General features: G+C 44.4%; 1 protein-coding gene and 1 non-coding gene across 3 annotated transcripts in view; one reads left to right on the top strand and one right to left on the bottom strand.

The window, feature by feature from the left end:
• PDZD2 (PDZ domain containing 2) overlaps positions 1 to 26,403 on the top strand; it is a 331,805-nt gene that overhangs the window by 95,616 nt on the left and 209,786 nt on the right. For both annotated transcript variants that reach the window (XM_019737274.2, XM_019737273.2), the window contains exon 2: positions 17,692 to 18,523. In XM_019737274.2, coding sequence (XP_019592833.2) covers positions 18,048 to 18,523 — 476 coding nt within the window. In that variant the 5' untranslated portion in view covers positions 17,692 to 18,047. The remainder of the gene's footprint in view (positions 1 to 17,691; positions 18,524 to 26,403) is intronic.
• On the bottom strand, positions 14,523 to 14,626 carry LOC141570945 (small nucleolar RNA U13). Its single transcript, XR_012495384.1, has one exon. It is a non-coding gene; the product is annotated as a small nucleolar RNA U13 (small nucleolar RNA).

Genomic DNA, 26,403 nt, shown 5'->3' with positions numbered 1-26,403 from the left:
TTATTAAATTGAGAGAACACCCAACTATGGCAAGGACACAACGAGATTTCACAAAGACGTGAAAATGTTGAGAGTGGTCACCCTGCTCAACAAACAGTAGGTATGGCCAGTATGCAGCTGGTGACCGCTGATATGAATACCCATAGGGATGGCATTGTCTCATCTACAGAACCTGGGGTTACCTGGACTGAGATTCCGGCTGTCCCCAGCTGGTCATTGCTCCTTTGTTAAATCACAGCTTTGCCTGCAGGGTAGAGGTCCAGAAGCCAACTTGCCCGGGCTGCTGAGCCTGGTGTGGGCTAAGTATGGGCTCTATCCACCTGGAGCCTGGCTGGTGTCTGCTTTTCTGTTCCCATTACCTGGAGTTCTGCCTGCCTGGGGGTAAATGAGTAGTTTGGGATTTACCGTGTTTCCCCAAAAATAAGACCTAGCTGGACAATCAGCTCTAATGCATCTTTTGGAGCAAAAATTAACATAAGACTGGGTCTTATTTTACTATAATATAAAACCAGGCATAATATAATATAATATAATATAATATAATATAATATAATATAATATAATACTAGGGCTTATATTAATTTTTGCTCCAAAAGATGTATTAGAGCTGATTGTCCAGCTTGGTCTTATTTTTGGGGAAACATGATAGCACCTCCCTATGCAGAGAATAAAAACCTGGGAGGCCAAGGCAGGAAGAGGTTAAAGAAGAAGAAGGAGATGACAGGGTGAATCAGACAGCTCAGAAGGAAAAGAAACTGTTCCTTTTGCCAGAAGGTGGATTATTGTACAAAGAATTCATGTTCACTGTAGTAAAAATGTAGGTAAAGTAAAAGATTAAAAACTACTTGTTAGTGTCACCACCTAGACTTAAAACGTTAATGTTTCAGCTGCTTTACTTCCTGACTTTTCACACACACACACACACACACACACACACACACACACACACACACACTAATCTGTATATAAATAGACCTTTAAATGAAAAGAAGATCATACTTAGTGCTGGTAAATGTTTAATAAATGCCTGGGGGAGAAGCCATCCTGGTTTGTACCATTTGCCAATTTCCATGGTGTAAATGTTTCCACCATAGCTGATTTCAAACTACCAATGTGATGTCAAAAACTCGCAGAATACCTGAAAATTCACCAGTCAGCTTTTGGGAACCAGCAAGAGCCGGCTCCAGCACACTACTGACCAAGTTCTGTTCTCAACTTGGCCTTTCTCCCTCCCAACATAGTCTTTACGCCTAAACTTTTGAAAGTTGTCTTTGTCAAATTACTTTTTGAATCAAAATTGTTTTCCTTTTGGAATTTAGAGCTGGATCATAGCCTATTCCACTGATGGTAAATGTGGCCCTCTCGTTAGAATTTGCCCATGTCGCATGTTCTATAGATCCTCATGTGAGTAGGGAGTAGATGCACTTTATTAGGTGGCATGAATAGAAATGTCTTTGGAGAAAAAAAAAGACAGATTAATGTGATCAAGCAAAAGAAAATGTGGTGGCCTGGAACTGATTCTGTAGTCCATTATCCCAGGACAGATTTGGCTGAATAGAGGCAATTTTCTCCTTTGCAGCTCCTCCTTGGCCCAGCCAGCTCAGTTCTATAGTTGTCACTCATTTCCCTTGGCTTTTCTGATGGAAATTGGCCCCCCTCCTGTCTGTCTGATGAGAATTGGGCTGCAACTGTTTGGCCCACGAATAACCTCCTAATTACATCCATGTTTTCCTTGTTGAATAGGAGCTTTGGGAAACCGCAGGGAGAAGAGGGAGTGGAGAACTGCACTCACAAAGCAGCAGTGTGTGTGGAGTCATGTCCTGCTTGGCTCTGGGGTAATGCGCTGGCCTTCCTGAGCTGGTGGGCTACCACACCTGTGGCAAGAGTCGACTAGGTGGAAAAAGAGTGGGAGCCAAGGTCTTCCCACACTGGAGTTTGAACTGCCTTAAAAGAGGCTGAGCTTTGTGAGCTTCTGATGGCAAACCTGGCTCTCCCAGGCCCAGTGAGTATAGACAGGGAGTTTCTGGCCAAGACTCTTAAGAGCTATGGGGAACAGGGTGCTGTGCGTGGGCATAGGGGAGGTGGGAGTCCATTGTCACAGCAAGAAGGAAAGGCTTGGCCTTTCCCCCTACTTGTGTAACTAGTGCGAACAGAGGAAGCCAAGAAGTCTGGTTTGGATCTCTGACAAGAGGGTCAAATCCAGATGCCTGAAGTGTGAGAGGCAAAGGACAGAGCCAGTGTGAATCAAGGGTCTCTCTGTGGGGCAAGCCCCCAGGTCTCTCCAGCCCCCTCGGTCATCTTTGACACCTGCTCTTCTCTAGCCCCTCTCCCACCAACCTACTTCCAAGTCATCACATAGACTGGTCAATTCTGCCTTGGAAATGGCCCAGGAAACTACCCCTGTCCCTTCTCTGCACTGCCCTGGTCCAGGCAGTCATTATATCACATTTGAGGACAGTCTTCCAGCCAGCCTCCCTGCTGTCTAGTCTCATTCAATCTGTATCCCTACGTACACATGATTTGTTTTTAAATCAGCAAAGTAATATATTTTAATAAACATTTAGAAAATCCAGAAATTTAAAAGTAAAAAAACCACTCATAGCCTCAGTTATTTTCGTGAATATCCTTCAAAGAGATTATTTTCATTCTTAAACACAATTGAGATGCAATTAAAACTAATTTGTGACCTACTTCCTCACTGTGGTGACCGTTTTTCCCATATGGATTCTTTCCTAAAATGAAATCCCAAATCTGGTTATATCACTGCCTTGCTTAAATAATTGAGTAAATAAAACTACCACCAACCACCAACCACCAACCAAAACCCATTGCCTACGTGAGAAAGGTCAAACTCCTCGGAACAGGAGGGCAGGTCAAACGAAATCTGCTTTTGGTCAGACATCTACACAGTCCATGAAGAGATGTCTGACCATTGCGCTGCACACCTGAAGCTGAATAATATGGAATGTCAACTACAATGTTATAGATAGTTAGATAGACAGATAGTCACAGGATGTGGAGTACAGCATCTGCAATAGAGTCAATGGAATTGTAACAGCTCTATACGACGATGTCAGGGGTAGTAGATTGGGGGAGGAGGGGTTTCACTTTGTGAAGGGTGTAAAAGTCTATTACATTGTTCTGTACATCTGAAACTAATAATAAAAACAAATTTTTTTAAACTGTAATCTGTTTTTAACACTGATCTCCTCCCAGCCCCCCAACACCATCCTCTTACACCCTCTGTGGCACCCTTTTCCTCTTTACATGAACACACTACATTCGTGTTTACTCTGAGAATTCCATATGAATTGGCTTGTGTAAATGACTCCCATCTCCTGCAATTCCCACTTTGTGAATTCTTTCATTCTTTAAGGTTTATCTTAAGTTATTTATGCGTCTGTTTTCCCAAGGAAAATTGGAAATCTCTTGAGGGCAGAAACAGAACTTACTCAGTTTGTATTTTTAGCAACTTGTGGTTATGCCTGGCCCAAGGTAGGAGGCACTTAGTAAATATTTATGGAATGAATTGGCCTCGATTTGGTATGTCTGTTTTCATCTTCTTGCCAGATTCATACGTTTGTTTTCATTGGTGTCCATGATTAATCCATATTACATTTTCTTTTCCTTCTTTATATGTTTTGGTCTGACTGTACTGAAATAAGAGCCCCTGGCTTATAGCCATCCACTACTTGTGTCTTCACTGGTAGATTGAAGATGTTGTTAGTTTCTAGTGGCTTTACTGTACTACTTAGAATCCTTGAGAAGCAAACTCACTTCTTCAGAGTCAACAGCCCGGAGTCAGGCCTCCAGCCCTCTTCTGAAGAGTTGATTTATAGGTTTATGGAAATGTTTGAAACGGAAGGCATAAGTAGGAAGTTTCCAGAGTGGGACCCAGCTCCACCCTCAAAACAGGGGGCTAGCTCATTACTCGCTGGAGGGGAAGGGAAAGTCAAATGCATGGGGGTAGAGTGGGGTGTAGTTGCCCCGCATTCTGCCCATGGACTATGGGATTCTGAGGGCCCCTGGCCTCTGCCTGTGCCCGTGCTCCAAAGGAAAAGTGCAGAAGGCAGTGAATACACCGTGTGCTGCTTCTTGTGGTTCTGAGGAGGCTTAAATATGAAGGTTTTTCCAGAGGGAGAAGTAAATTTATTTTCATTTTGGATACTTCATCAACATATATACAACTAGGTTTATTTTTACTCAAACTCACAGAAAAGGCAAAGCTGGTCAATTCTGCTCCTACTATGGGTATTATGCATAAAGAATAAGGGTAAGCACGTTTCTGCCCTCTGAGTGAGAAATAGAGGCAGGCATATCCACCTTTATTGCTGCTAATCTCAGTTTAAATTTGCATGTCTGTCTTCACATTCCCTTTTAATAGAAGCTCCAAGCAGAAAACCACGTCTATAACAGGTTGTTTTCTAGATGCAAGTGATAAAAATCCAACCCAAACTAGCTTCTACAGAAATGGTGTTCAATGGTTCCACAATATCCATAATGGCATCGAGGTCCCAACTTCATTTCCTCTCCCATTCTGCCATCCTCCACATTACGCTTCATCTCAGGCTGGTATCAAGATGGCAGCAGCAATTCTGGACATCTGGTTGTGGATGGCACCCAGAGGAAGAAGAGGCACTATCGCGTCTTGGCACTTTCTCTTCGGAGGGAGGCAAGGTTTGCCAGAAGATGCTTAGAAGGTATCAACTCATGACTCGTTGAACACTGTTGGGTCACCTGCCCATTCCTGAAATCACTGCTGGCAAGGGAAGGACGTTCCCATTGGTCAGTTAGGCCCATCTTTAGAGCCGAGGCACCTATTGCGTAGAAGGGATGGATAGCTCCCTGAACAAAAAGCAGAATTCTGTTATGGGGTAAGGAAGCGGGAACGGATGCTGGGTAGACAGTCAGCAGTGCCCTCTACAACTCAAAATAAGCCATAGAATTGGTTGCCAACTGTATACTCTAGTGATTTTCAAACAGTTTTTAGCTCCTTACCTTTGTTCAAATAAAATCTTACCCAGAAAAATAAGCAACACTGATAAAAGCAGAGCAGCTATGGTTGTAAACCTGTAGGAGACTGTGGTCCTAGGATCATCGTTTGACAATCGCTGGTAGAGTTCTTCCTGTGTTTACATCAAACATTTTTCTAGTCCTTGTCTCCTTTCATCCTCATGACACAGCTGTATTATGTGGGACAGGAGGCCAGCTGGCCAGAGAGGACCAGTATTAACAGAGCCCAGGCATGCAGGGCCATTCAAGGAAGGCAACTGGGCTGGGAGTAACAGATTTGGGCACAGGAGACCGGAGGCTGAGATGACAGGGGGCCAGGAAGAGCAGTTCCTCTGCGTAAGGTGGTAGGCTATGACTCCAAAGCTGACTCATTCACTGTCTGCCTGCACAGTGTGGGTGCCCCTGGCCCAGGGATGGTATTTACATCCAGAAGGAAGTGAAAGGCTTGTTGAGGCAGAGACAAAGATGCTGGGTAGCATTACTTCACAAAGGGCAGACAAGGCATGCAGCTCAAGGACTCTAAGAGCTTCCTTTTCGGATGGCGTGGGTGGAGGGTTGCCACATAAAATGCAGGACACCTAGTTAAACTTGAATATCAGATAAACAATGAATAAAATTTTAGTATACGTATATCCCCAATATTGCATGGGGCATACATATAATTAGATACTATAATATTTGGGATATACGTATAACTAAAACATTACTTGTTTATCTGAAATTCATATTTAACTGGCCACTACATATTATTGTTTGTTAAATCTAACAACCCTACGTGGGAAATGAGGGGTCTCCTGAAACCTTAGGATGTTAGAGCTGACTTTCTTTCCAGGGACTCCATTCTGCGTCATGGAGTAGCCAGCACCTCTCATATTACCTAACCAGTAGTTTCTAAACCCCTGTTACATCCTCCTTCCCTGAAATGCTTGTTAGAAAATGCAGATATGTGAATGGCCTCCAGTGATTCTGAGGCTCAGCTCAGCTTGGGAAGAATGCTTCAGCCTTTAAGTTCCTGCGGGTAAAAATGTCACTTTGTTTATTGCACTCAGTAAATATTTGTTGAATGAATGAGTGAATGAATGAATGTTTCCTCCCTGAGGAATCCTCCTGGGCTTAACCAGTGTTTATCTTGTAGAACCCAGGAACCCCAGAAGCACAGGCATCTCTCTTTCCCTTTCTGTTCTGGCCGTGAGACTCGTGGGAAAGGACCTGGGTGGAAGGCATAATGGAGAGACCTGGAGAGCAGGGGGAAGGGAGGGTAATGATAAGACAGAGCAGGAGAGAGCAGGGCCAGCAACGGGCCCGCCAGGCAGAGTGCAAGGGCATCGCGTGGGGAGGTAGGCCAAGTTTTTAATCACCTCCTCAGGCAGAGAGACTCGTGATTTCAAGTTGAGAACAGGCCTTCAGTTCTTTTCACAGGATCCCTTTAGAGGCTCACTTGGCACAGTCTGCGTGCCCAGCTTCCCAGGGGGATGAGCCTGAACCTGGAGTCATCCGACTACGGTGCTTAAAGCCTGTTGGAAACGCTTCAGCGGAACTTGGTGGGTGGCAGGTAATGGCCATTTTGCTCATCTCGGTAATTCCCCAGCTCAGCAGGGTACCTGGGAGCATCTGTTTCCCACAACACCTGTCTCTACAGGCTTAGCCATGTAAAGACTAGATTTCTGTCTTAAAACTTGAAACCCATAATGCACCCAACTGTCTACATTTTCTCCCTCATATAGATGTCCCCCAGTGCCTGCATTATCTCCTATACAGAGAACTCGAAAGGGTTTTTTGTTTGTTTGTTTGTCTTTAATTCTGTTTCCTGCCGAGAGGTTTTGCCTAATGGGTAAGAACCTGCTTCCCATCTGAAATGAGTTTTTGCTGAGTGACGTCATGGACACCTAATGCTCTGACTGTCAACTGAAACGCAGGTCCCCTCTCAATCTGTTCCCCCATCTGTGTCACTGTGAGAGGCGCTGCCATGGGGCCAAAGGGCTCTGGGACATGCTAGAGCTGTCTGGAATTTCAGCAGCATAAGGCCCCTCAGCAGGGCTCCAGGCCAAGAGTGGGAAGGAGAATATGGACGCCCCTGGCTTTTCCTTTGTGACTTTGGTTCTGTTCCTCCTGTCCTGCCTCCATCATGCTCTCACGTGCACCATTCTGAGTGCATCAAAGCTGTGCTGCGGAGTGCCTGCTGTGTCACCGCTTTGTGGTCCCCTGCAGTTTCGTTAAATCTGGAAGGTGTCCTTGGTCCTTGGGGGCAATAGTGAGACTTCTCCTCGCAACCCTAAACTTAGAAATACAGAAGACAAATTTCTTTGTTGAGAATTAAACTACCATGTTTCCCCAAAAATAAGACCTAACCAGAAAATCATCCTAGCATGATTTTTCAGAGTGGCATCTCCATCCCCTGAACATAAGCCCTAATGCATCTTTTGGAGCAAAAATTCATGGAAGACCCGGTCTTATTTTCAGGGAAACATGGTAGTAAATACATCATACACAGTTGAATAGCCAGCCTCAGGAAAACCCAAGTTATAAAATTGTCCATAAAAACGTATTGAATCCAAAACTCGAATCATAGTCATCTTAGGGAGGATGGACTAAAATTTGATTGTGCCTATAATTCAAAGAATTACTGATGTTATGGTATGTAGTTTGGACAAAGGGGCATGACTAAAAGGGAGGTAGTTTGCACAGAGAATGGGGAAGAAAACCGCCAGGAGCCATATGTTAGTGATGCCTGTTCGGTGTTGTCTAGTGGAAGGGAGCCTTGGCTAAGTGGGAAGTTTCCTTTGCAAAGCACAGGCTGGAGTGGGAGACAGAGGGGCCCGCCGATGCTCATCTGGTTCTCCTTGTTCTGCAGTTTGCCTTCCTCTGCATCCTGCCTGCAAGGAAAGCAGGCATTGGTCAGGTTGATGCAAACATCCTGCCCACTTAATAAATGTATTCCAATTGAAAAATAATGAAGACGCTTTCTTGCTGGTAACAGTATATCTGCACTGGAGAGGCAGATGCTCTTCTACTGCAGACAGAATTCATGTTTCTGAGCTGGGAACCTGAAGACATGAATGGGGGGCAATTGACCAAGACCAGGGTCACCTTGTGGTATCTCCCTGGACTACCAGTCACCTTCCCCAGCCACATCTTTTACCTATGCACAGCACCCCACCCCCCCACACTGACACAGCAACAGCACGATCTCAAAAGATAGTAGGTCCAACCTCCTCTTTTCTCAAGACCTCTTCCCAATGTCATCACGGCAGTGCCCCGAGTTGAACCTCCATTTAATGATTTCCAGCCTACTTCATTTCCATTTCTGTCACCTCTTGTCTTATTTTCTCTATCTTTATGTCTCTCTCCCACCCCTTTTAAAACCAAGATGGCGCATGAGTCGCTGTGGGGGCCATTGAGAGTGAGAGGATTGGTATATTACACTCCTTAACAATCTTTCCTTTTCCTTAATTCTGATTTCCTGCCTGGAAGAGGTCAGATGAGGATTCCTTTTTTCTCTCACTCCCATGGTCTCTGACTTGCCTTCTCATGACCATTGTCTGAGGCCTTTCCCACAGCAAGGCCTGGGAAAAGGGGATGCTTCTCAGAGAGGCACACGGGCTGAACCTTTGTGCTCTGTGATCTTTTGGTTTCCTCTGAGAATACTCTCTTCACACCAGGCACTCCAGCCCTGGATCCTGCAAGCAGCATGGAGGAGAGGGCATGGAGGCCGGTCTCTGCACAATTTAGGCCCTTGCCAAACTGGACAGTCTGTGGGGCCTCAGTGGAAACACCCGATTTCCTATTGAACCCTACCCCCCAGACAAGTTTGTTCCCCTGTCTTGAAATCTTGTTTCTTTCTGCTGCTCCAAAGAGCTTTTATTCAGTAGGATATATTTCTTCTTGTGTTTTGGAAGAGCTGAATGTAAAATGACCCCAGGGGCCCTCTTCCTCCCTTTGTCTTGGCTGATACTCAAAATCTGATAAAGCAATTTGGCCCATCTCTTCTGTAGTTTAAAAATTCCATGTGTTGTGTTGTGTATATGCTTCTTAATGAGGCTAGCGACTCCATCCCTGACTTGCCAATTCAGCTCCGAAGTCCAGGAAAGTGCTGGAACTGGAGGAAGCTTAGTAGAATCACTTCATTTGGCAGATAAGGAAACTGAGGCTCAAAAATTCTGAATGACTTGTCTAGGGACCTACAGGTAGCTAGTGGCAGAGTATCTTACTGGCTATTATAAATATTTGAGTCAATATTAATTAATGATGAGGTCAGATCCTACACAGTCCCATGCTGAGAATTTAAATATATATAGTAAGTAGATTATGTACTCCACACTCTAAACACCAGAAGCAATGGTTCTCAAAGGAATAATTGTAAAATATTGTAAAATAATTATTTAAAAAAGTAACTCCAGGGGAATTGAAGAAGAACTCATTATAATACATGCTATATGTTGATGGCGTGATCTACAGGGTTGTGGATGGCAGGTTGGTGGCATCATGGCTGCCCAATCCATACAAAGTGAACAGGAGGGTCACATTAAAATGGGCAACCACAGTGACCTCGTGCTTACTTGCTGCTAGCACAGAAGCTGTGATTGTCTCAGTCACTTAGCAACTGTTTCAAAGTATTGATTGCCATTTCACAAGTATATACATTATCTCATAAATGCCCTGTTTCCCCAATCATTAGGTTCTTTCTGAGTTGAGATTCCTACACCCCAGAAATATTAATCTAGAACTGGCCAAATCCTGAGTAAGCAATCTTAAATTGCAAATGTGCAAACTTGTTCCAGTATTTGAAGCCACAGTAAATATATTTTAGAAGTAGTTAGGGAACAGACCTAATTTATATTCATTTTAGTTTTCTGGTCCCCAATTGTTTTCTTGCACTCACTTGAGAAAAAAACATTCATGAAGTTCCATGAATTTCTGCAATTTGTACTCATTCCCTTATTTTGTTATTTGGATAAATAATCCATGTTTTAGGACACAGTATCTTCAAGTATTAGATCGTCAAAATAGCTTCCAGGTCATTCTTTTTCATTTCACTCAGATTTCTTCTTTTTCCCTGCTCTTCAAGGGTCATCAGACCCAGAAACTGAAGGAAGGACCTTGGTCCTGTCTTGATGCGCATTTCTCTCAGCTGTAAAATTGAAGGCTGAATGCGGCAATCTGCAAGGTCTGTTCTAGGTCCTCTCCTTCTCGAATTTGGACACCTCTCATCCCCTAAAACCCCAGCATAGATCTTGGAAAGCCTCACTTTCCAGAATCATGTGCCCCCACGCCCCCCCACCAGTGTACCGCTACATGGCCCTTCACACAGTTTATGGAATGCTCTCTTTCTCAGTGGGCCACAGCCTCCGCAGGGCTGTCCATCTTTTCTTCCCTAGCTTAGCACAGTGCCTGGCACAATCAACCCTTGTTGTATGAAACAAAGGCTAGATCAAATTCTTCTTCTGTCACATGTGCACAGCCATCCAGCTAGTCTAGAGTCAGCCATGTAGATAGTTAAACATTAACTAGTACCTTGCTCTTCCAAAACATAAGTCAACCTGAAGAAGCCACAATCAGTTGTATTTGCAGTTTTTTAATCAGTTGCGGGTTTGCCTGTAACCCTGGGACTGCACAATGGTCCTAGTAAACCAGTGGATGAATTACTGTGTTCTCTTAGCTCTTTCAAGGGCAGGAACAGGTCCTGTAGTTTTTGTTTGTTTGTTTGTTTGTTTGTTTGTTGTTTTTGCTGCCCCCAAATCACGGTGGGAACTCAATAATATCTGCTAATTGACAATGCATCAGGGCTGAAGTTGAAACAGTTAGGATTACATTCTGAACCTTGAATCTGAGGGTCAAGAGTGAATTAAAGCAATGTATTAATTAGGTACTTTGTTCACCTACAACGGAATGTCTAATTAACAGTTCTTAAACAAGGTAGGGACCTATTTTTCTCTCATGTAACAAGAAATCTAGAGGTAGAATGTCTAGGGTTGGTACAGCTGCTCAAGAATGTCAGGCCATTGCTTTATGGTTGGTCACAAAATGGCTGCTAAAGCTCCAGCCATTACATATGCCCTTTAAGGAAAAAAAGAAAAAAAAGAAAAGAAACTTTCTGGTAGCCTCACCCAATAACTTCATGGGCCAACATTGTATGTTATGGCCACCCCTTTCTGAAGGGGCACCAAGAAGCATTGTTTCTTGTCTGGGTAGTTGCTCCTCAAACACAGACAGATTTGTGTTAGGAAGGAAGAGGAGAGAAGGGATATTGTGTAGGCAACTAGCCACAGTTCCCTCTTGGTTACTCAGACATACCCTTCTTTCCATGCATGGGATAGACTTCCCATTCCCAAGGAGAAGGCACCCAAGCCTCATCCAGTTAGCGTATCAAGATGAGAGCCCTGTATCTCTGGGAAAGGATCGGTGGTCCTCTCCATCAGTTCTGGATATAACTCCTGTGACCAAGCCTCGACACTTCTAACATGCAATACTGGGAAAGGTATAGTGTAACTACAATAAAAACTTCCATTTATAAAAGGAGGGGTGGAAAACACAACAGTCACTGTCGTGGGCACAAATAGCAAGAGCCCAGCCCCTCACTCGTGGCAGGAACTCCCGCTCATTGCACTCCATGGTCCTTGCCTTTTTCTGGGAGGTTATTCCTCCTTCATTGTCTTCCATGGCCACTTCTGTGGTGGGCATGGGAAGGACACCGTTTCCGGGGCCATACCCATTGCCAACCTACTTCTTGATGACGTGAATGGCCAGGGAGAGAGAGGGAGAGGAAGAGTTGTGAGTTTGTTACTGGGGTTTAACCTTCCCAGGCTGTTGCAAACCAGGTTTGGGTATTTGGGCAATAAATTCCCCCACAAACTGAGTAGGCTTCCTGCCAATTCCTGATGATTTGTTTCCTTTCCTTTCTAGCTTATGAGCTCTGCCCATCTCCCTAAATTTTAACTTAACACATGCTACTCAATGTGTGCGGCCGGAACAGCTGAAACAATGGCTTCCAGGGCGTAATCACACTTTGTAGGCAGCAGGCTTACAACCTCTGACTTGTGGGTCACCACCCACCCCCTTCTGATAAAGCTGGTTTTCTTAGCCCTGCAAGGGTCTGGAATGTGGGCCTCTCAGGCAACTTAGATTGCAGGCTGAATGTCAAGAGTGCCTTCCTTAGAAAAGTGATATTTCTTTCATCTCCCTTGTCGGTTGAGATGAGGAGCTCTAGAGTTTGCTGAGAGTGACAAGTCACCTACTGACATTCTAAAATGTTCCCGTCATCTTCTCTAATACCACAGCCTCAGTCAGCACGTCAGTGACTTTCCAAAGCACAGCAGTTGGCAGTTTAACCAAAGATTTTACATCACATAGCGAGGGTCACTTTCCTGTCTATAGTGTCCAAACCCTTGGCATCTGCCTCCCTCCCACCTTTGCTCATCCAATTCTGTTACTTTCTATTCCCCCACTTCTAGGTAACACATTATGTTACTTGTTTGGAGTTTTATCAAGTTAAATGGTTGGATTTCGAAAAATCCGAATAACAATGATTGAACAACATGGGGATTTATTTTTCCTTTCATTTCTGCTCTTCTCTCAAGGAATGCTAGTATAAGTAAGTCTCACCCAACAATTTCCACTTTCATCTCATTGGACAGAACTATGTTGTATACTATTCATACCCCCAAGAGAGGCTGGGGTTTTATTGAATACATCGCCATGCCAAACAAAATAAAGGAAGAAAGAGAATGGATATCAGGTAGACAGCCACCAGCTTCTGACACAAGCTGCCTGTCTGTTTAATTTATTAATCATAACTTGGCCCTTGGTGGCCCTGGAGCAGGGATTACCAGGCAGGAGGCCGGGCTGGGTAAGTCAGGTATGAGTTTAGAAGGGTGAGGTTGTCAGAGGCAGGCAGGCAACATGCTGATGTACAGAGGAACACGGCCCAGTGCAGTGGGTCTGGGTAATAGTCCTGACTGTTACTTACTGTGAGACCATGAGCAAATTAATTAGCCTCTCTGATTCTGTTATTTATCTGAGCCTTTAAAAGGGGGGATGCTGACAATACCTTCCTGCAGTATTGCTGTGGGAATAAAGTAAGTAACCATGCATAGTGCTCCTTTAGAGCAGTGTCTGATGCGTAGTTACGCTCAGAAAATGTTAGCCATTAGGCAGTGTTGGTAAAATAGGGTCAGATGTCCTTGTTTGTTTTTTTATTACTAGTTTCAGGTGTACAAAGCAATGTAATAGTTAGACATTTACACCCCTCACAAAGTGATAACTCCCCTCCCCACAATCTACTACCCGTCTCAGATGCCCCTGTTTTATAAGGTGGTTGTGAGGCTCACAGGCAAGAACAACACAGCGGGGAAGCATCATGCAGGCTCAGTGGGCATTTCCCCCACTGCCTCTTTCATAGCTACACCCACCCCTCTCCCCCTCAGGCAGCTGAGCAGGCTCTCCCCTCAGGGTTATTTTCACTTTCCCACAGGTATTCTCTCTCCTCAACCTCTCACTTTATTCAGGTTTCTTCTCAGAAGGGCCTTTCCTAATCCCCTCCTATCTCCCTCACTCGCTAGCCTCTGACACTACCGTAATTCTCTTCATGTACTAATTACCATCCGACGTAGTATTTTACGTTTACTAATTCACCATCATTGCATGAGTTTTTGTTCCTACATTGGTTCCTTGTTATCAACATTGGTTTCCTTTTAAAAATGTGAGTGTTTTCTGAGAGTCCAAAGAGGAACTCAGACCAGAAGGTAGGGAGACAAGATGAAGGTTTAGGAACTTGGCACTTACCAGGGGTCAGAATTGGAAGATGAAAGGAATCCAGGACAGTTTGAAAGAGGGAGTTTGTACACGACAGCCCACTGTGAACCGGACTTTACGACAAGGTCTGGATAAACCCTAGGACCCCTGTATACCGCCTGCCTGTTCAGGATTTAGCCTCTGGATTTTGGGTGACTCTGGGCCTGTGACTTTGGGCAGATGATTGGTTTCACTTAGTTCAGTGTTTCTCAGTCTTTTTCATTATTGTCCATCTTTCCCCAGAAAAAAAATTTAATTTAAATTCACTCTAGCACAAGAAATTAAATACTAAGGAGTAAGTTTTTTTTTCAGGTTAGATTAAGCTCACGTGGGGGGCACTAACCATTATAATATCTAAGATTTATTTTTGGTCCTCTACCCCCAAACCAGTTTTCACCCCCTCATGAGTAACATCACCCTGTTGTGAATGCATGACTTAGCTAAAGGGGACCCAAGAAAGTTGGTAGATTCTAAAGAAAGTATCAATAAATTACTTAAGTAACAGAAGCATTTATTTTGAATGCCATGGCTGTCAGCTTCAGGCTACTCAAAATTAATTTAAATTATCATGGCTGTTTGCTTGAAATGAGTCTCTAATTGGAGAATTATATGACAGACAAAACTGAGATGGACCGTACAGTGGAGCTCCATGTCCACAAATTCTGCTCACTGTTGATATAGATTTTCAGGATGAGAAACTTTTATTTTTTTATTTTTTTTCACGTCACACGGGTAATGGGCCGATGTCGTAACAAGGTTTGTGGGAGGCCCATCTCACAGAAAAGCATGAACACCCAATCATCACGCTTATGAACTACAAAAGGATCAGAGAAACTTTTAGACCTTTGCACGGATCAGCCATGGACGGATACTGGTATTTGTAACCGTTTGCAGATTTCTGTTCTGTATCACCTCCAGGTCAACTTTTTGTTCACTGGAATGTTTCATTGGATGTTGTGGAAGAACCACACTTTTCATAGTATTGCAAAATTTTGTATCTCTTCTTATACCCTGAGACATCTCAGATTATTGCAGTGAATCAGAATGCCTCTACTTCCCTTGTTTATAGAAAATCCCAGGAGAAAGAGTTGATAGAATAGGGACTGGAAGGATACAAAATGCCCAATTATAGGTATGGAATTGAAAAATTGTGTAACCCCTGGACACCAAAATAAGACTAAATATCTTTGAAGGTGACTGTACACTTGAAATAATTTTTTCTTTTCCGAAAACTCCTTCCCTGCTTTCACCACATTCAGGGTCAGAGGGAGGGCTCCTGGCAGCCATGTTGCTATCTCATGACCCCACCCCCTTGGCAATAACTGATTGGATGACAGATGGACAACTGCTCCAAGCTGAGCCAATCAGCTTTGCTCACCTCCAATCTATCATGTAACAACTTTTGAGTTGCAAAGTACAGAAAACAACTCAAGGTAAAGTTTACTTTCATTTAAAGTTGTGGGTTTTTTTGTTTTAGTTTTTTTTGACCTTTTATTCTTTTTTTTTTAAGTAGTTAAATTTTAAAAATGGGATGTACTGTAAGGATTGATAATGGTTTTTCAGATTAAAGGGAAGGATAGCAATGCAGCCCCATCTTTGATGGCTGAAACTAAGACCTGGATTGCTATGGGAAACCAGAGTGCTTTCTCTCCCCAGTCTTGCACCTCTGCCTTCTGATCAATTTTATTTTATTTCTTGGCAGGATGGCTTTCTTTGTTACTCAGTTAACACAGCAGGTAGAATATTGCCATCCAGAATCCCTAGTTCAAAAGTTACAGCTTCCACCACATACTTAATACTAGACCCTTCCTCTCTAAGTCCCAGTGCTCAGTTCTCAGGAAGAACTCTATTCCAGCTTGCACAAGATGCCTAGGTCTGGATCCATTGCCAGGGGCTGGGAGCTTATAGTACATGAACATGGCCAGGAGTGTACCTTTGTCAATTATGTTAAGTGGGTTGTCATAGACTTATTACATACTGGTTTCCATTTATTTATGCATCTCCCTACTACACTACTAATTCGTTCGGGGCAAGGATTTTGCCTTATTGACGGTATATTCCCAGTGCCAAATTCAAGGCCTGCTTCTTAATTGATGTTCAATAAATACCTATTGAATAAATACTAGTTGACATCAGGAAAAAAAAGTCTCTATTAATCTTAAGTTTGGTTTTCTTCATCAGACTTATTTTGGACAAGATACTCTTTAAAGATTTACTCTACTTTCATATGAATGGAACCATCAGAACTGTGACTAACACCTTGAATCACAGACCATTATAATTTTGTTTTAAATCATTGAGGGTCTACAAGATGGCAGGCACTGTGCTGGGTAGGGAATATACTGATGAGTATGACACGGTCACTGTATTGGAGGATCTCTCTGTGGTGTTTGAGAGACCTTAGAGATCAATTAGCGTAACTCTGTCATTTTACAGATGAGGAAAAGGGAATTCGTAAAGGTTGCTGGGCCTGATAGAAAATATTTTGATTTATTCATAAGATTTTAATAATGTCTGTGTGGATTTACTTTTCAGTGAAAGGTGTTACTTATTTTGGCCAAAGGGAACGTTTCAATTTTTGTATATTTATGGATTATCTTTTCTTTCATCTTGCATTTCTTTTCAATAGGCATCTGAGTATGTAGATGATATTTGCTAAGCTTTTGATTTATTTGGAACCCATTAATAGCTGACACTCGAGTTCTTTGGAAAATCAAAACTTACTATATGGGACATTTTTTTTATGGTTATGAGTAATAAGGTTATTTATTATTGACATGGCTTCTGACACCTCTCCCATTTATTATTATTTCTTGTTAAATCACTTCCTGAGAAAGCTAAAAATGTTTTCCATCTTCAACAGCACAGTTTATATTGACTTTCTCTGGGCCAAAGTGAAGTTCAGAGAAGAGAATGAAAGGGGTCATTTTTCTGCATTTACAGAGGATGGAGGTGAAAATTTTCTTTGGTAGAGAAGAAGAATTGGTGATGAAATTCAATTAACCTTTCATTGGAGGAACTAATTACGTGCCAGGCACTGTGCAGAAATCAACTGGGGCAAGACTGCCATCAGCTTTTGCAGGGGAGACACACTGCAGCTGGTGTGCAGGCTGGTGAGTGCATCAGTGCTGCAAGCAGTGTGTGAAAGGACAGGCCAGGGAGGGGCCAAAGTCTTCTCAGCCAGAAGTTTGGAGACACATTTCTCTGGAGGAGAAGGCTTTGGACTTGGCCTAAGAGTAGGTTGATTTCAACGATTTAGTAAAAGAAAAGTAGAGAGGAGATTAAGAGCTGTAGGATGCCAAGGGACGGGATTCCCTCTGGATCTACATGATAAAGATGGGATGCATAGCTAAGCTTAGAACTGGTGTTGTCCTAGGGCAGAACCTGAATCTCTCTGTGCTGTTGATTGGCTCTTTCTGCTTTTGGTAACAATGTCAGAACACACTTCTGGAATGGAGAGCCTTCCTGTGTATGCAGTTGGGTGGATCAAGGCAGATGGACATAGTTTTTACCTTCCTAGGAATGTAAGCTCTTAAATATATCGTGATGCACTCCACAATGTTCCAGGGAGTCTTGTCAAATGGCCTCCTGGTTGGATGTGAGCTTGTCCTGGCAAAAGTCTTCTCCTTTCCCTGCTGATCAAGGAAATTTCCTGGAGAAGGTCAGCATTCCAGAGGTTTCTGTCTGTCGGAGGAGAGAGAGAGAGAGAGAGAGAGAGAGAGAGAGAGAGAGAGAGAATGGGGTGGAAGGAGCTAGCCAGGGAATTGAGAGAGGCATTAAGTTTCTGGCTCAAAACAGCAAACATTGCCTTTCTGTGATACAGGAGGCTGTGTGTTCTGTGTCAGAAGTCTCACTGTTGTGACCAGAATATTTTGTTTTTTCCTCTTCCAGGTGCAAATGAATCCGGGGCAGGTCATGCTGTCGCTGCTGAAGGAATACCCCATTTCCGGGTGATTTGCATGGGCTCTGCTGTGATATGACCCAAGTAAAGACATGCCAGATACTTCCTTCCTCCCCTCATTGAGCACGCCAGGTGCCAGGATTGTCCTACTGTTCTAATTGTGCCCCGTCCTCCTCTCGCCAAGGCAGACAGCCCAGCCTTGAGCAGGCATCCCTCATCTGCCAGCCTGAACATGAACGCGGGCAAAGCTGATGACAGCCAGGGTTCCCAAGGGCCGCGGGACCCCGTGGGGTCCAGCCCCCAGGAGCAGGTCCTCTCATGATGTTGGTGTCCGGCAGTGAGCACCATGCCCATCACCCAGGACAATGCCGTGCTGCACCTGCCCCTCCTCTGCCAGTGGCTGGAGAACAGCCTGCGGGAGGGCGGGGAGGGACCGGAGCAGCGGCTCTGCCAGGCAGCCATCCAGAAGCTGCAGGAGTACATCCAGCTGAACTTTGCTGTGGATGAGAGTGCAGTCCCACCTGACCACAGCCCCCCGGGGATGGAGATCTGTACTGTGTACCTCACCAAGGAGATGGGGGACACGGAGACTGTAGGCCTCAGCTTTGGGAACATCCCTGTTTTCGGGGACTACGGAGAAAAGCGCAGAGGGGGCAAGAAGAGGAAAACGCACCAGGGCCCCGTGCTGGATGTGGGCTGCATCTGGGTGACAGAGCTGAGGAAAAACAGCCCGGCAGGGAAGAGTGGGAAGGTCCGACTGCGTGACGAGATCCTCTCCCTGAATGGGCAGCTGATGGTCGGAGTTGATGTCAGTGGAGCCAGGTGAGTGGGGGAGCGCCAGCTGGCACAGGGGCTGAATGTGGGACCTCTGTGGTTGGTTCGCTTGTGTCTAATGCTCAGATCTGTGGCTGGAGACGGTTAGGAGTCTGGCTGTGGTAAGAAGCTAATGACATTGATCCTGTAAAGGGAAAAGACACTCTTTAAGTTGAAGTTTTGTGGTATTTATATTTTTCTTTTGTGTCATTCTCTCTTAGAGGACTCAGACTCAGAGAATGTCCTTTTCTCCTGAAACTTAGGGTAGAAAGAAAAGCAATAGTACGTGACACAAGAGTATGAGAAATGCCACCTTGAAACCTTCTCCATGAGCTCCCAGCATCTCACTTCCAATCAGAACACCAAAGATTGGGTGATGTGTTCTGTCTGCCTGTCCCATGTCACTGTAGTCACAGACTCACAGACTCACAGTCCAGAAGTTCCTTGAGATGCTTAGAAATGTCTTTAGAACCCACACCCCCACACCCTGCCTAGTTTCTTTCCTGGAAGATCCACTTGCATCGATCTCAATGAGTATACTTCTGTTTTCTACCTATGTGGCCACCCATAATGGCAGAAAGTTATGATTGGACTATTTTGTTATTTTCCAGATAAATTGGGGTTCCCAAGACCCCCTCAGCTTCAGTGATTTACTAGAAGGAGTCACAGAACTCAGAAAAGCTGTTATACTCAGGGTTACAGTTTATTACAAGGAAATGATGCAGATTCAAGTCAGCGAAGGTAAAAGGTGCACAGAGTGGAGTCCAGGAGAAAGTAGGTACAAGCTCCCAGTTGTCTCCTCCCGGCAGAGTTGTACCAAAGCACTCAATTCTCCCAGTAATTATGTGTGACAGCATGTAGGAAGCACTGTCAACCAGGGAAGCTCACCCAAGCCTCAGTGTCCAGGGTTTTTATTGTAAGTCAGTAACCTAGGCATGGAATACCTGTGTAGCTGACCTTAGTTACTCCGTGTCCAGTTTTTCCAGAGGTCAAACTAATACCCCACAGCCCACGCCCCCACCCTAAGTCACACTGTTAGCATAAACTATCGGGTATGGTCTAAGACCCCAGGTATACAAAAACACTCTTATCAGGCAGGAGATTCCAAAGGCCTAGAGGTTACCTCCCAGGAGCCAGTCAAGAGCCAGTACTTTCTTTGGAATGTACAGGGTCAAATCCCTCAAGCCTGCTGAGTTAACCCTTGATTGCACACCAGGGTTTTTAGTAATGTGTATACAAGACAGAGACAAGAAAAGAGAAGTTCGAAGATATTCTGAGATGCATAACTTTTGTTCCATGAGAGAATCATGGAAAGAAGGCCACCTTGAGAATCATGCTGACCTTTTGATGAGGGAAACATCTAACCGAAGGAGTCCCTGAAGGGAGAGAATCAGAGCAGAAATACTTTGAGTTTAATTTTCGCCTTCCCCTTCAGTCTCCTATCAGAGCTTTCTACCAGCAGAAACCAGCCAGAAGCCAGGGGCAAGGGAACCCATTGATATTGTCCATACATGTCAGCCTCCTGGGTCAGAGGGCCGGGTAGAGAATGGGGGAGAGTGGATGTGGAGGGTCAACAAGAAGTCATCAGTCACATACAATGTGGTCCAAGTTTCAGTGAGCCAGTGCACAGAAAGGAGAGCACAGGGCTGGTCGGCAGGTGTGAGTACTTACTCAGTAGACACTCTCACCAGTGTTTCCTTTGGGTTGCCTCTTTGACTGAAGAGACGTTCTTAGCCAATCGCTGCGTGCCTGGCAGTGACTGGGAGAAGCTGCTCATTTTCAAGGAAGGATGTTGAAGAGAAGTTATTTTACTTAGGGTTAGAGATTGTCCCTAGAAAAGGAGTGGGCTCACCACCACAGCACTCAAGACGCTATAAGGTGTTGAGGAGGTGATTCCAGTCCCCAGTGGCTGGATCCTCTGGGTTAAAAGTGGGCATCACCGTGAAGCTTCAGGAAGCCCTCCCAAAGCTGTCCCTTAGGCCCCCCACCATTTGCAGCTGTCTCATTTGAAGGGAGCTGATATGGATGGAGAAGTAGAAAGAAGATCAGAGAGAGGACATCCAGCAGAAACCACAGTGGTCAGGAGCTCCAGCTCTGGAGCCAGACAGCTGGTGCTGCCGCTTCAGGCTCTCCCACTTACAACCAGGGTGACCTTGGGAAAATTATCACTGTTAGCCTCAGACTCCCTGTCTGTGACATGGTAATGATAACACTCTTGATACCAATGACTAAATGATGAAATAATTCATAGAAAGGCCTTAGCACTATGTCTAATAAACAGTGCTCAATAAACATTAGCATCATAATGACTATTATATATGGAGAGTGTTTGGGAAGACTGGGAATTTCTTATCCAAGAAGCGGCTAGAGTCCTTACAACCTTGGAGAAGTTCTTCCTATACTGGATACATTTTCTTGTATCTGTTCAGGAAGCTCTTCCCATATCCTGCTTACGGCTGTGGGGTCCTTAAAAGGCAAAATTGCCTCACGCTTTGAAAGCATATCGGATCCCTGAAATGAGATTGTTTCCCAGCTACCAAGGGAGGATTCAATTGCAATTTTAATTTACCTGTTCGAGGGAGGGATAGGATGATGCTCCTTTTTGCAAAGAAAGAAGATACAGAGGAATAGAAAGGTGAAGGGCCCACGGTCACGAGAGAAAGTGGAGCACAAAACTACACTCTTTAAAGGAAGCTCCAAGGAGGGTGTGATGGAGGAAGCAGTGGACTGATTCTGGGATTCCAGGTTCTCTGCACAGGTCCACCAGCAACTAGCTTTGTGACCTTGGGTTAGTGTGCCAGGATGGCGGAGTGAAGGCGGGAGGGAGGTTAGCTGCAGCTGCCTCTGCTAGCAAATTAGGGGTGAATCTAGGAAACATTTCATTTGATCTATCTGTGCTGGTGTTAAGTATTCCAGAAGCTCAAAGAGGTGAAACAGTGTTCCAGTGATGCCACAGTGATAACTGGCATTGCTGGGGCTCAGTCTCTCTCTTCTGACTCCCTGCTGGGTGCCCAATCCAGTGCCCCACTCTACCCTGTGGTCAGGAAGACGTATTTGGATGGATGTGGTCAGTTGGCATCTGGACTGAAATAGCTGAAGCTAAGGAGCTTGGGGAATGGAAAAAGGAGAAAAATGCAAGGAACAGGCCTATGGGGTCGCTAATTGTTACACCTGAGTATTCTAAAATGTGCCCAGGATTTGTTTCAATCAAGTATGGTGAGACATGCAGACACGGAAATGACTGTCATGACTGAAGAAGTTTATACTCACAGATCCCTAGAAACAGGAGTCACGGCACATCACGCAGGGCCACATGGGGAAGTACCGGCGTCAGTCAGGAGGCAGAGAGGGAAGTGGGGAGAGCATGGCCCAAAGCCTTTATTGGGGGTTTTGGGTAGTCTGAATAATTTTGGCAGGCTCTGAGCTATAGGGTGGTCTCTAGTTGACCAGTACCTGGCCCAGGGTGATTCATATGGCTTAGTGTATGAGAGTTTGATCAAGGAGATGGTTGGGGATGTGGACTCTGAATTGGTTGATTTGCATATCAAAGGCACTCTCTCAGAGGAATCATTTGCTATCTCTAGGAATTAGCTAGCCCTGAGAGGGGCAGTCTTTCTGGACTCAAGGCCCTAAATCAAGAATCAAAGCCCTAGAGCATCAAGAAAATGAGGAAATGGACTGGGCATCTGGAAATTTTGCACAGCTGAGGAAGTAAATCTTGCAAGCCTAACTTTTCTACTAGTGAACATTGCTAACTCTGAAAGTCCCTTCTCTGATGGTGCAGTCATGTGTGTATGCTGAATGATGGAAGGCCCGGTGAGGGAAGGTCTACCTGCGAGCTGCTGAGATATGGGGGTGGGAAAAGGAGAAGGCCAGGACCCACTGCTTGGTTTTCAAGAGAGCATGGAAATGAATCAAGTAATGAGGCAAAGACTCCTGGACTCCTGGGGTCCCCAGGCTCATAACACCTGAGAAGTCAACAAGGCAGAAGGGAGGGAGACTAGCCGGATGTTTCAAGGTTCACTCCCTCGTTCTCTGGCCTAATTATAGGTACCATGTATTGAGCAGTTGCTACTATAATGGACCTTCTGCCATCCACTATCTCATTCAATACCTACTACAACTAGAAAGAACAGCTGCGGGTGAGAAACCTTGGCCCCAGAGAGGCCATGTAACTTGCCCAAGGCCACCTAAGTAAGAGACAGAAACACATTTGAACTCAGGTCTGTCTGCCACCTCGGTCCGTGCCCCTAACTCCTGAGCTATCCTACCTCAAATCTGACCCAGAGCTATACTTTACTCCTTGCCTCATGGTCTGGTGCTTAATTTCTTGGACGGTTTACAGCTTTACAAAATACCTCCTCATTATAATCATAGACACCAGGGAAGAAAATGACTAGAACAAACTATAAGGCTTCCACCTACCCAAACTAACAAAGAAAACAAAAGCTCCCACCTCATCTTATAGAAGGGTACCCAATTTTAACATAGACTCCCCTTGGAAAACTTACATCTAGCCAGAGCATTAGGCCTAGAGGCACTTTGAGATTAATTATCAAGGAGTTTAAAGTGTTTTGAATGTTCTCAAGATGTTGCTTTTCACTCTTTGTAACTCACAGTTTCCTTCAACACTAAATTTTTGCACATACCTTCTGTGTTTTCCCGAAAATAAGACCTAACTGGAAAATAAGCCCTAGCATAATTTTTCAGGGTGACATCCCCTGAACATAAGCCCTAAATTGTCTTTTGGAGCAAACCTTAATATAAGACCCGGTCTTATTTTTGGGGAAACACGGTATGTTGTTTTCGTCCTAAAAATTGATGAATAGCAATTAGGGTTCTGTAGAGACCCCAGTGTACCTCTCTGCTCGTCAGCCAACAGCCTCCTCAACGATCATGTATTCACCGTTGCAAGCAACAGATTTCAGGGTCAACATACTAACTTCCCACCCACCTCACTAACATGATAAATCATCCATGCTATTATTTGCAATTATACTACGAGGCTATCTTTTGGGCAATTCATTCTGTTCCTTTTCTTGAGTTTGATTTTGAATTCAAAACTATCTTAGATGATGTTATGGGTTGAATTGTGTCATTCCAAAATTCATATGTAGAAGTCCTAATCCCTAGTACTTCAGAACGTGACCTTATTTGGAAATAAGGCCATTGCAGATATAATTACTTAAGATGAGGTCATATGGGAGTAGGGCTGGCCCTTAATCCAGTATTGCTAGTGTCCTTATAATAAGGGCAAAGACATGCACACAAGAAGTCCACGTGAAGATAGTTCTGCTGCCAAAAGCCAAAAAACTGTGAGAAGCTAGGATCAAGGCCAGGGGTATATCTTTCCCTATCACTGCAGAAGGAGCATATCTCTACCAACATCTTGACCTTGGACTTTTAGCTTCCAGAAGTGTGAGACAATAAATTTCTGTTACGTAAGCCTCTTAGTCTGTGGTACTTTATTTTGGCAGCCCTGGGAAACCATGCATGTGATATTTTGATCCTGTCACCTATGGCTAGTCAATTTTTCAGTTTCCTCCCTGACAAGAGTCACTCTGGAAACATTAGGGAAGTTTTTGGAAGAGGACACTGAAAATCATGTGTGTTAACTGTAGGAGGAGCAGGTGCAAAATGTGGAAGATGAGGTCATGGTTTGCTTATTTTAAAAATTAGCTTTGGTTCAGTTTGGAGAGTTCCTCCCTGGGGAGACAACAGAAATTCATAGCCATGGGCTTGATACCCTTTTGCACCCCAGAACCAGGTCCAAAGCTAAGCCTGTGAATATCCCACAATTATAGATCCCTGTAATTTTGCCTTCTCACTGGCTGAGACCCCTGAGGTCTGCAGTTAGCATCTAGGCTCCCCCCAGTAGCTCTGGGAGGCCCTCATTGTTTTGAATGTAACAGCATGGTCCTGGAGTGAACTTCTAGGGAACTTTTTGGGACGGGGAGGGATATTAGTTATGTTTGATATCCCAGGCTCCCTCTTGTAGGCGTATCTGGTAACACACGGAGTAAAAGTTCTGTTTGCAAGCCCTATCACACCTACTCTGGGGAAGATGGGATTTTCTAGAATGTTGTATTTACTTCTGTTTGGTGCAGGGAGAACTGGGAAAGTTTTTTTAGATTCGTTCCTACAAATACTTTATAACCTCAGTCCTCCCTCCCTCAGCTAGCTTTCTATAAGTAAACCAGATCTGTTCCCTGGGGACAGATTGTTTCAAATTAGTAACAAAATGTGGAATTAATTAAAACACAACCCACACACAAAAAACAAGTAGCCTTTTCTGAAAAGTAAAAGGGCCCATGTTTCACTTAAAATGCATTTTTCAGGAGGTGACCCTTGACTGGACTTCCTTGTCCGTTAATAAACTTGAGCATAGTGCAGAGAACGTGAGCCCTGGAGAGGTGGGTCTGGCTTCCAGACTCGCTTATTGGCCGTGTGCCTGGGCAAGTTACCTCAGCCACAGGAGGTTGATGCTATTTCCCCAATAAGGTCCTCTAGTGGCTGAGATACGACGATTTATATAATGCACTGAGTAGGCATCTGGCTCGTGGTAGATGTTCAGTCAAAGGTAGCTTTTCACAACCCGCCAGGTCGGCCTCAGGTGACCTGAACCCAGGGCTCAGTATGCAACTGAGAAAAGGCCTTTGAGTCTGAGGGACAAGAAGAGCCTCAAACTCTGGCAAGTCACTCAGCAGGAAAGAGAACACTCTTCAACCCAGAAACCGGGGTGATATTCCAATATTGAGCAACTGGTATGATGTGGTATTCACCAACTGGAAAGAAGGCTGGCGCATGAGAACAGCATACTGGACTATCAGGGGACCTGGGGGTTCATGGCAACTGACCAGCTGGTGCAGAAGCATTACATACTGGGCGGACTAGCTGCATATCAGCCCTGGTCAGAAGTAACCTTCAGCACAGTACCCATGCGCTTTACATTGTGTGTAAAATTAAATTTAGGGTCATTACAAGCTTAGACTCTGGTTGCCCATGGCAACCTTGAGTTCTCTGTAGGGTACAGCCGAATTTAAACAGAGTGTCAAGACGCTGCTAGAAGATGTTAGTTGGAGAAATGACTGCAGGTTTCAATGTAGATCGAAGAAAGGAAGAATCGCCAGTTATAGCTTTATAATATAGTCTCTGGGGCCCTTTAGCTCAAGTGGCCTGCCAGCCTGAATATGCCCAAAGGCACGTGGTGTTCTGTTCAGGACTGTAGGTATAGTAAGAGGTGGTCATCATCATGACCTCGAGACATTCAGGAAAGGTTACATTTGTGCTCAGCTTGCTGTTTAAGAAACCAGAGAAGCATGTAATACACTTTAGAAAGATTTCAATTACAGAAGGTTAAAAGGAAAACAAGTTTCAGTATTTAAAATTTAATTATCTGGAAAACTGGTCATGTGGAACAGCCCATTCCCCAAGGATGCCGTGCAAATGGGGTGTTGCAGGACCTTCCGTCTGTGCCCACTTCCTTCTTCTCAGCCTGCTTTCCCCATACGCTATTTGATTTCTTGACTTGGTTTCTGGAAGGTATCCATCCCAGAGTTCACCCCATTCCTATTTTCTCATTGGACTGAGGAGGAAACTGAGGCTTCAGCAGGTGGCTTCCCGGGAGGTCAAGTGACTTAAGGGAAGAGCAAGGACTAGAATTCAGGGCGTCTGACTCACATTATTAAACTTTTTCTTCAACACTACACCAGTGAAATTAGGATAGTTTGTTTGTTTTTACAACTTACTGTTGACAATAAAAACAAATAGGAAATCAAGTTTTTCTACGTAGTATCTACATAATTTTCTCTATCTCCTCTAAATGGATGGTGATGACGTCTAGAACCTTCCTTCTCAACAGGAATTTAGCTAAAGGTATAACCGATGGC

Source organism: Rhinolophus sinicus, linkage group LG03 (genome assembly GCF_036562045.2).
Source record: "Rhinolophus sinicus isolate RSC01 linkage group LG03, ASM3656204v1, whole genome shotgun sequence".
NCBI lineage: Eukaryota > Metazoa > Chordata > Mammalia > Chiroptera > Rhinolophidae > Rhinolophus > Rhinolophus sinicus.
The sequence above is the reverse complement of the archived record's forward strand: the minus strand, read 5'-3'. Positions and strand labels throughout refer to the sequence as shown.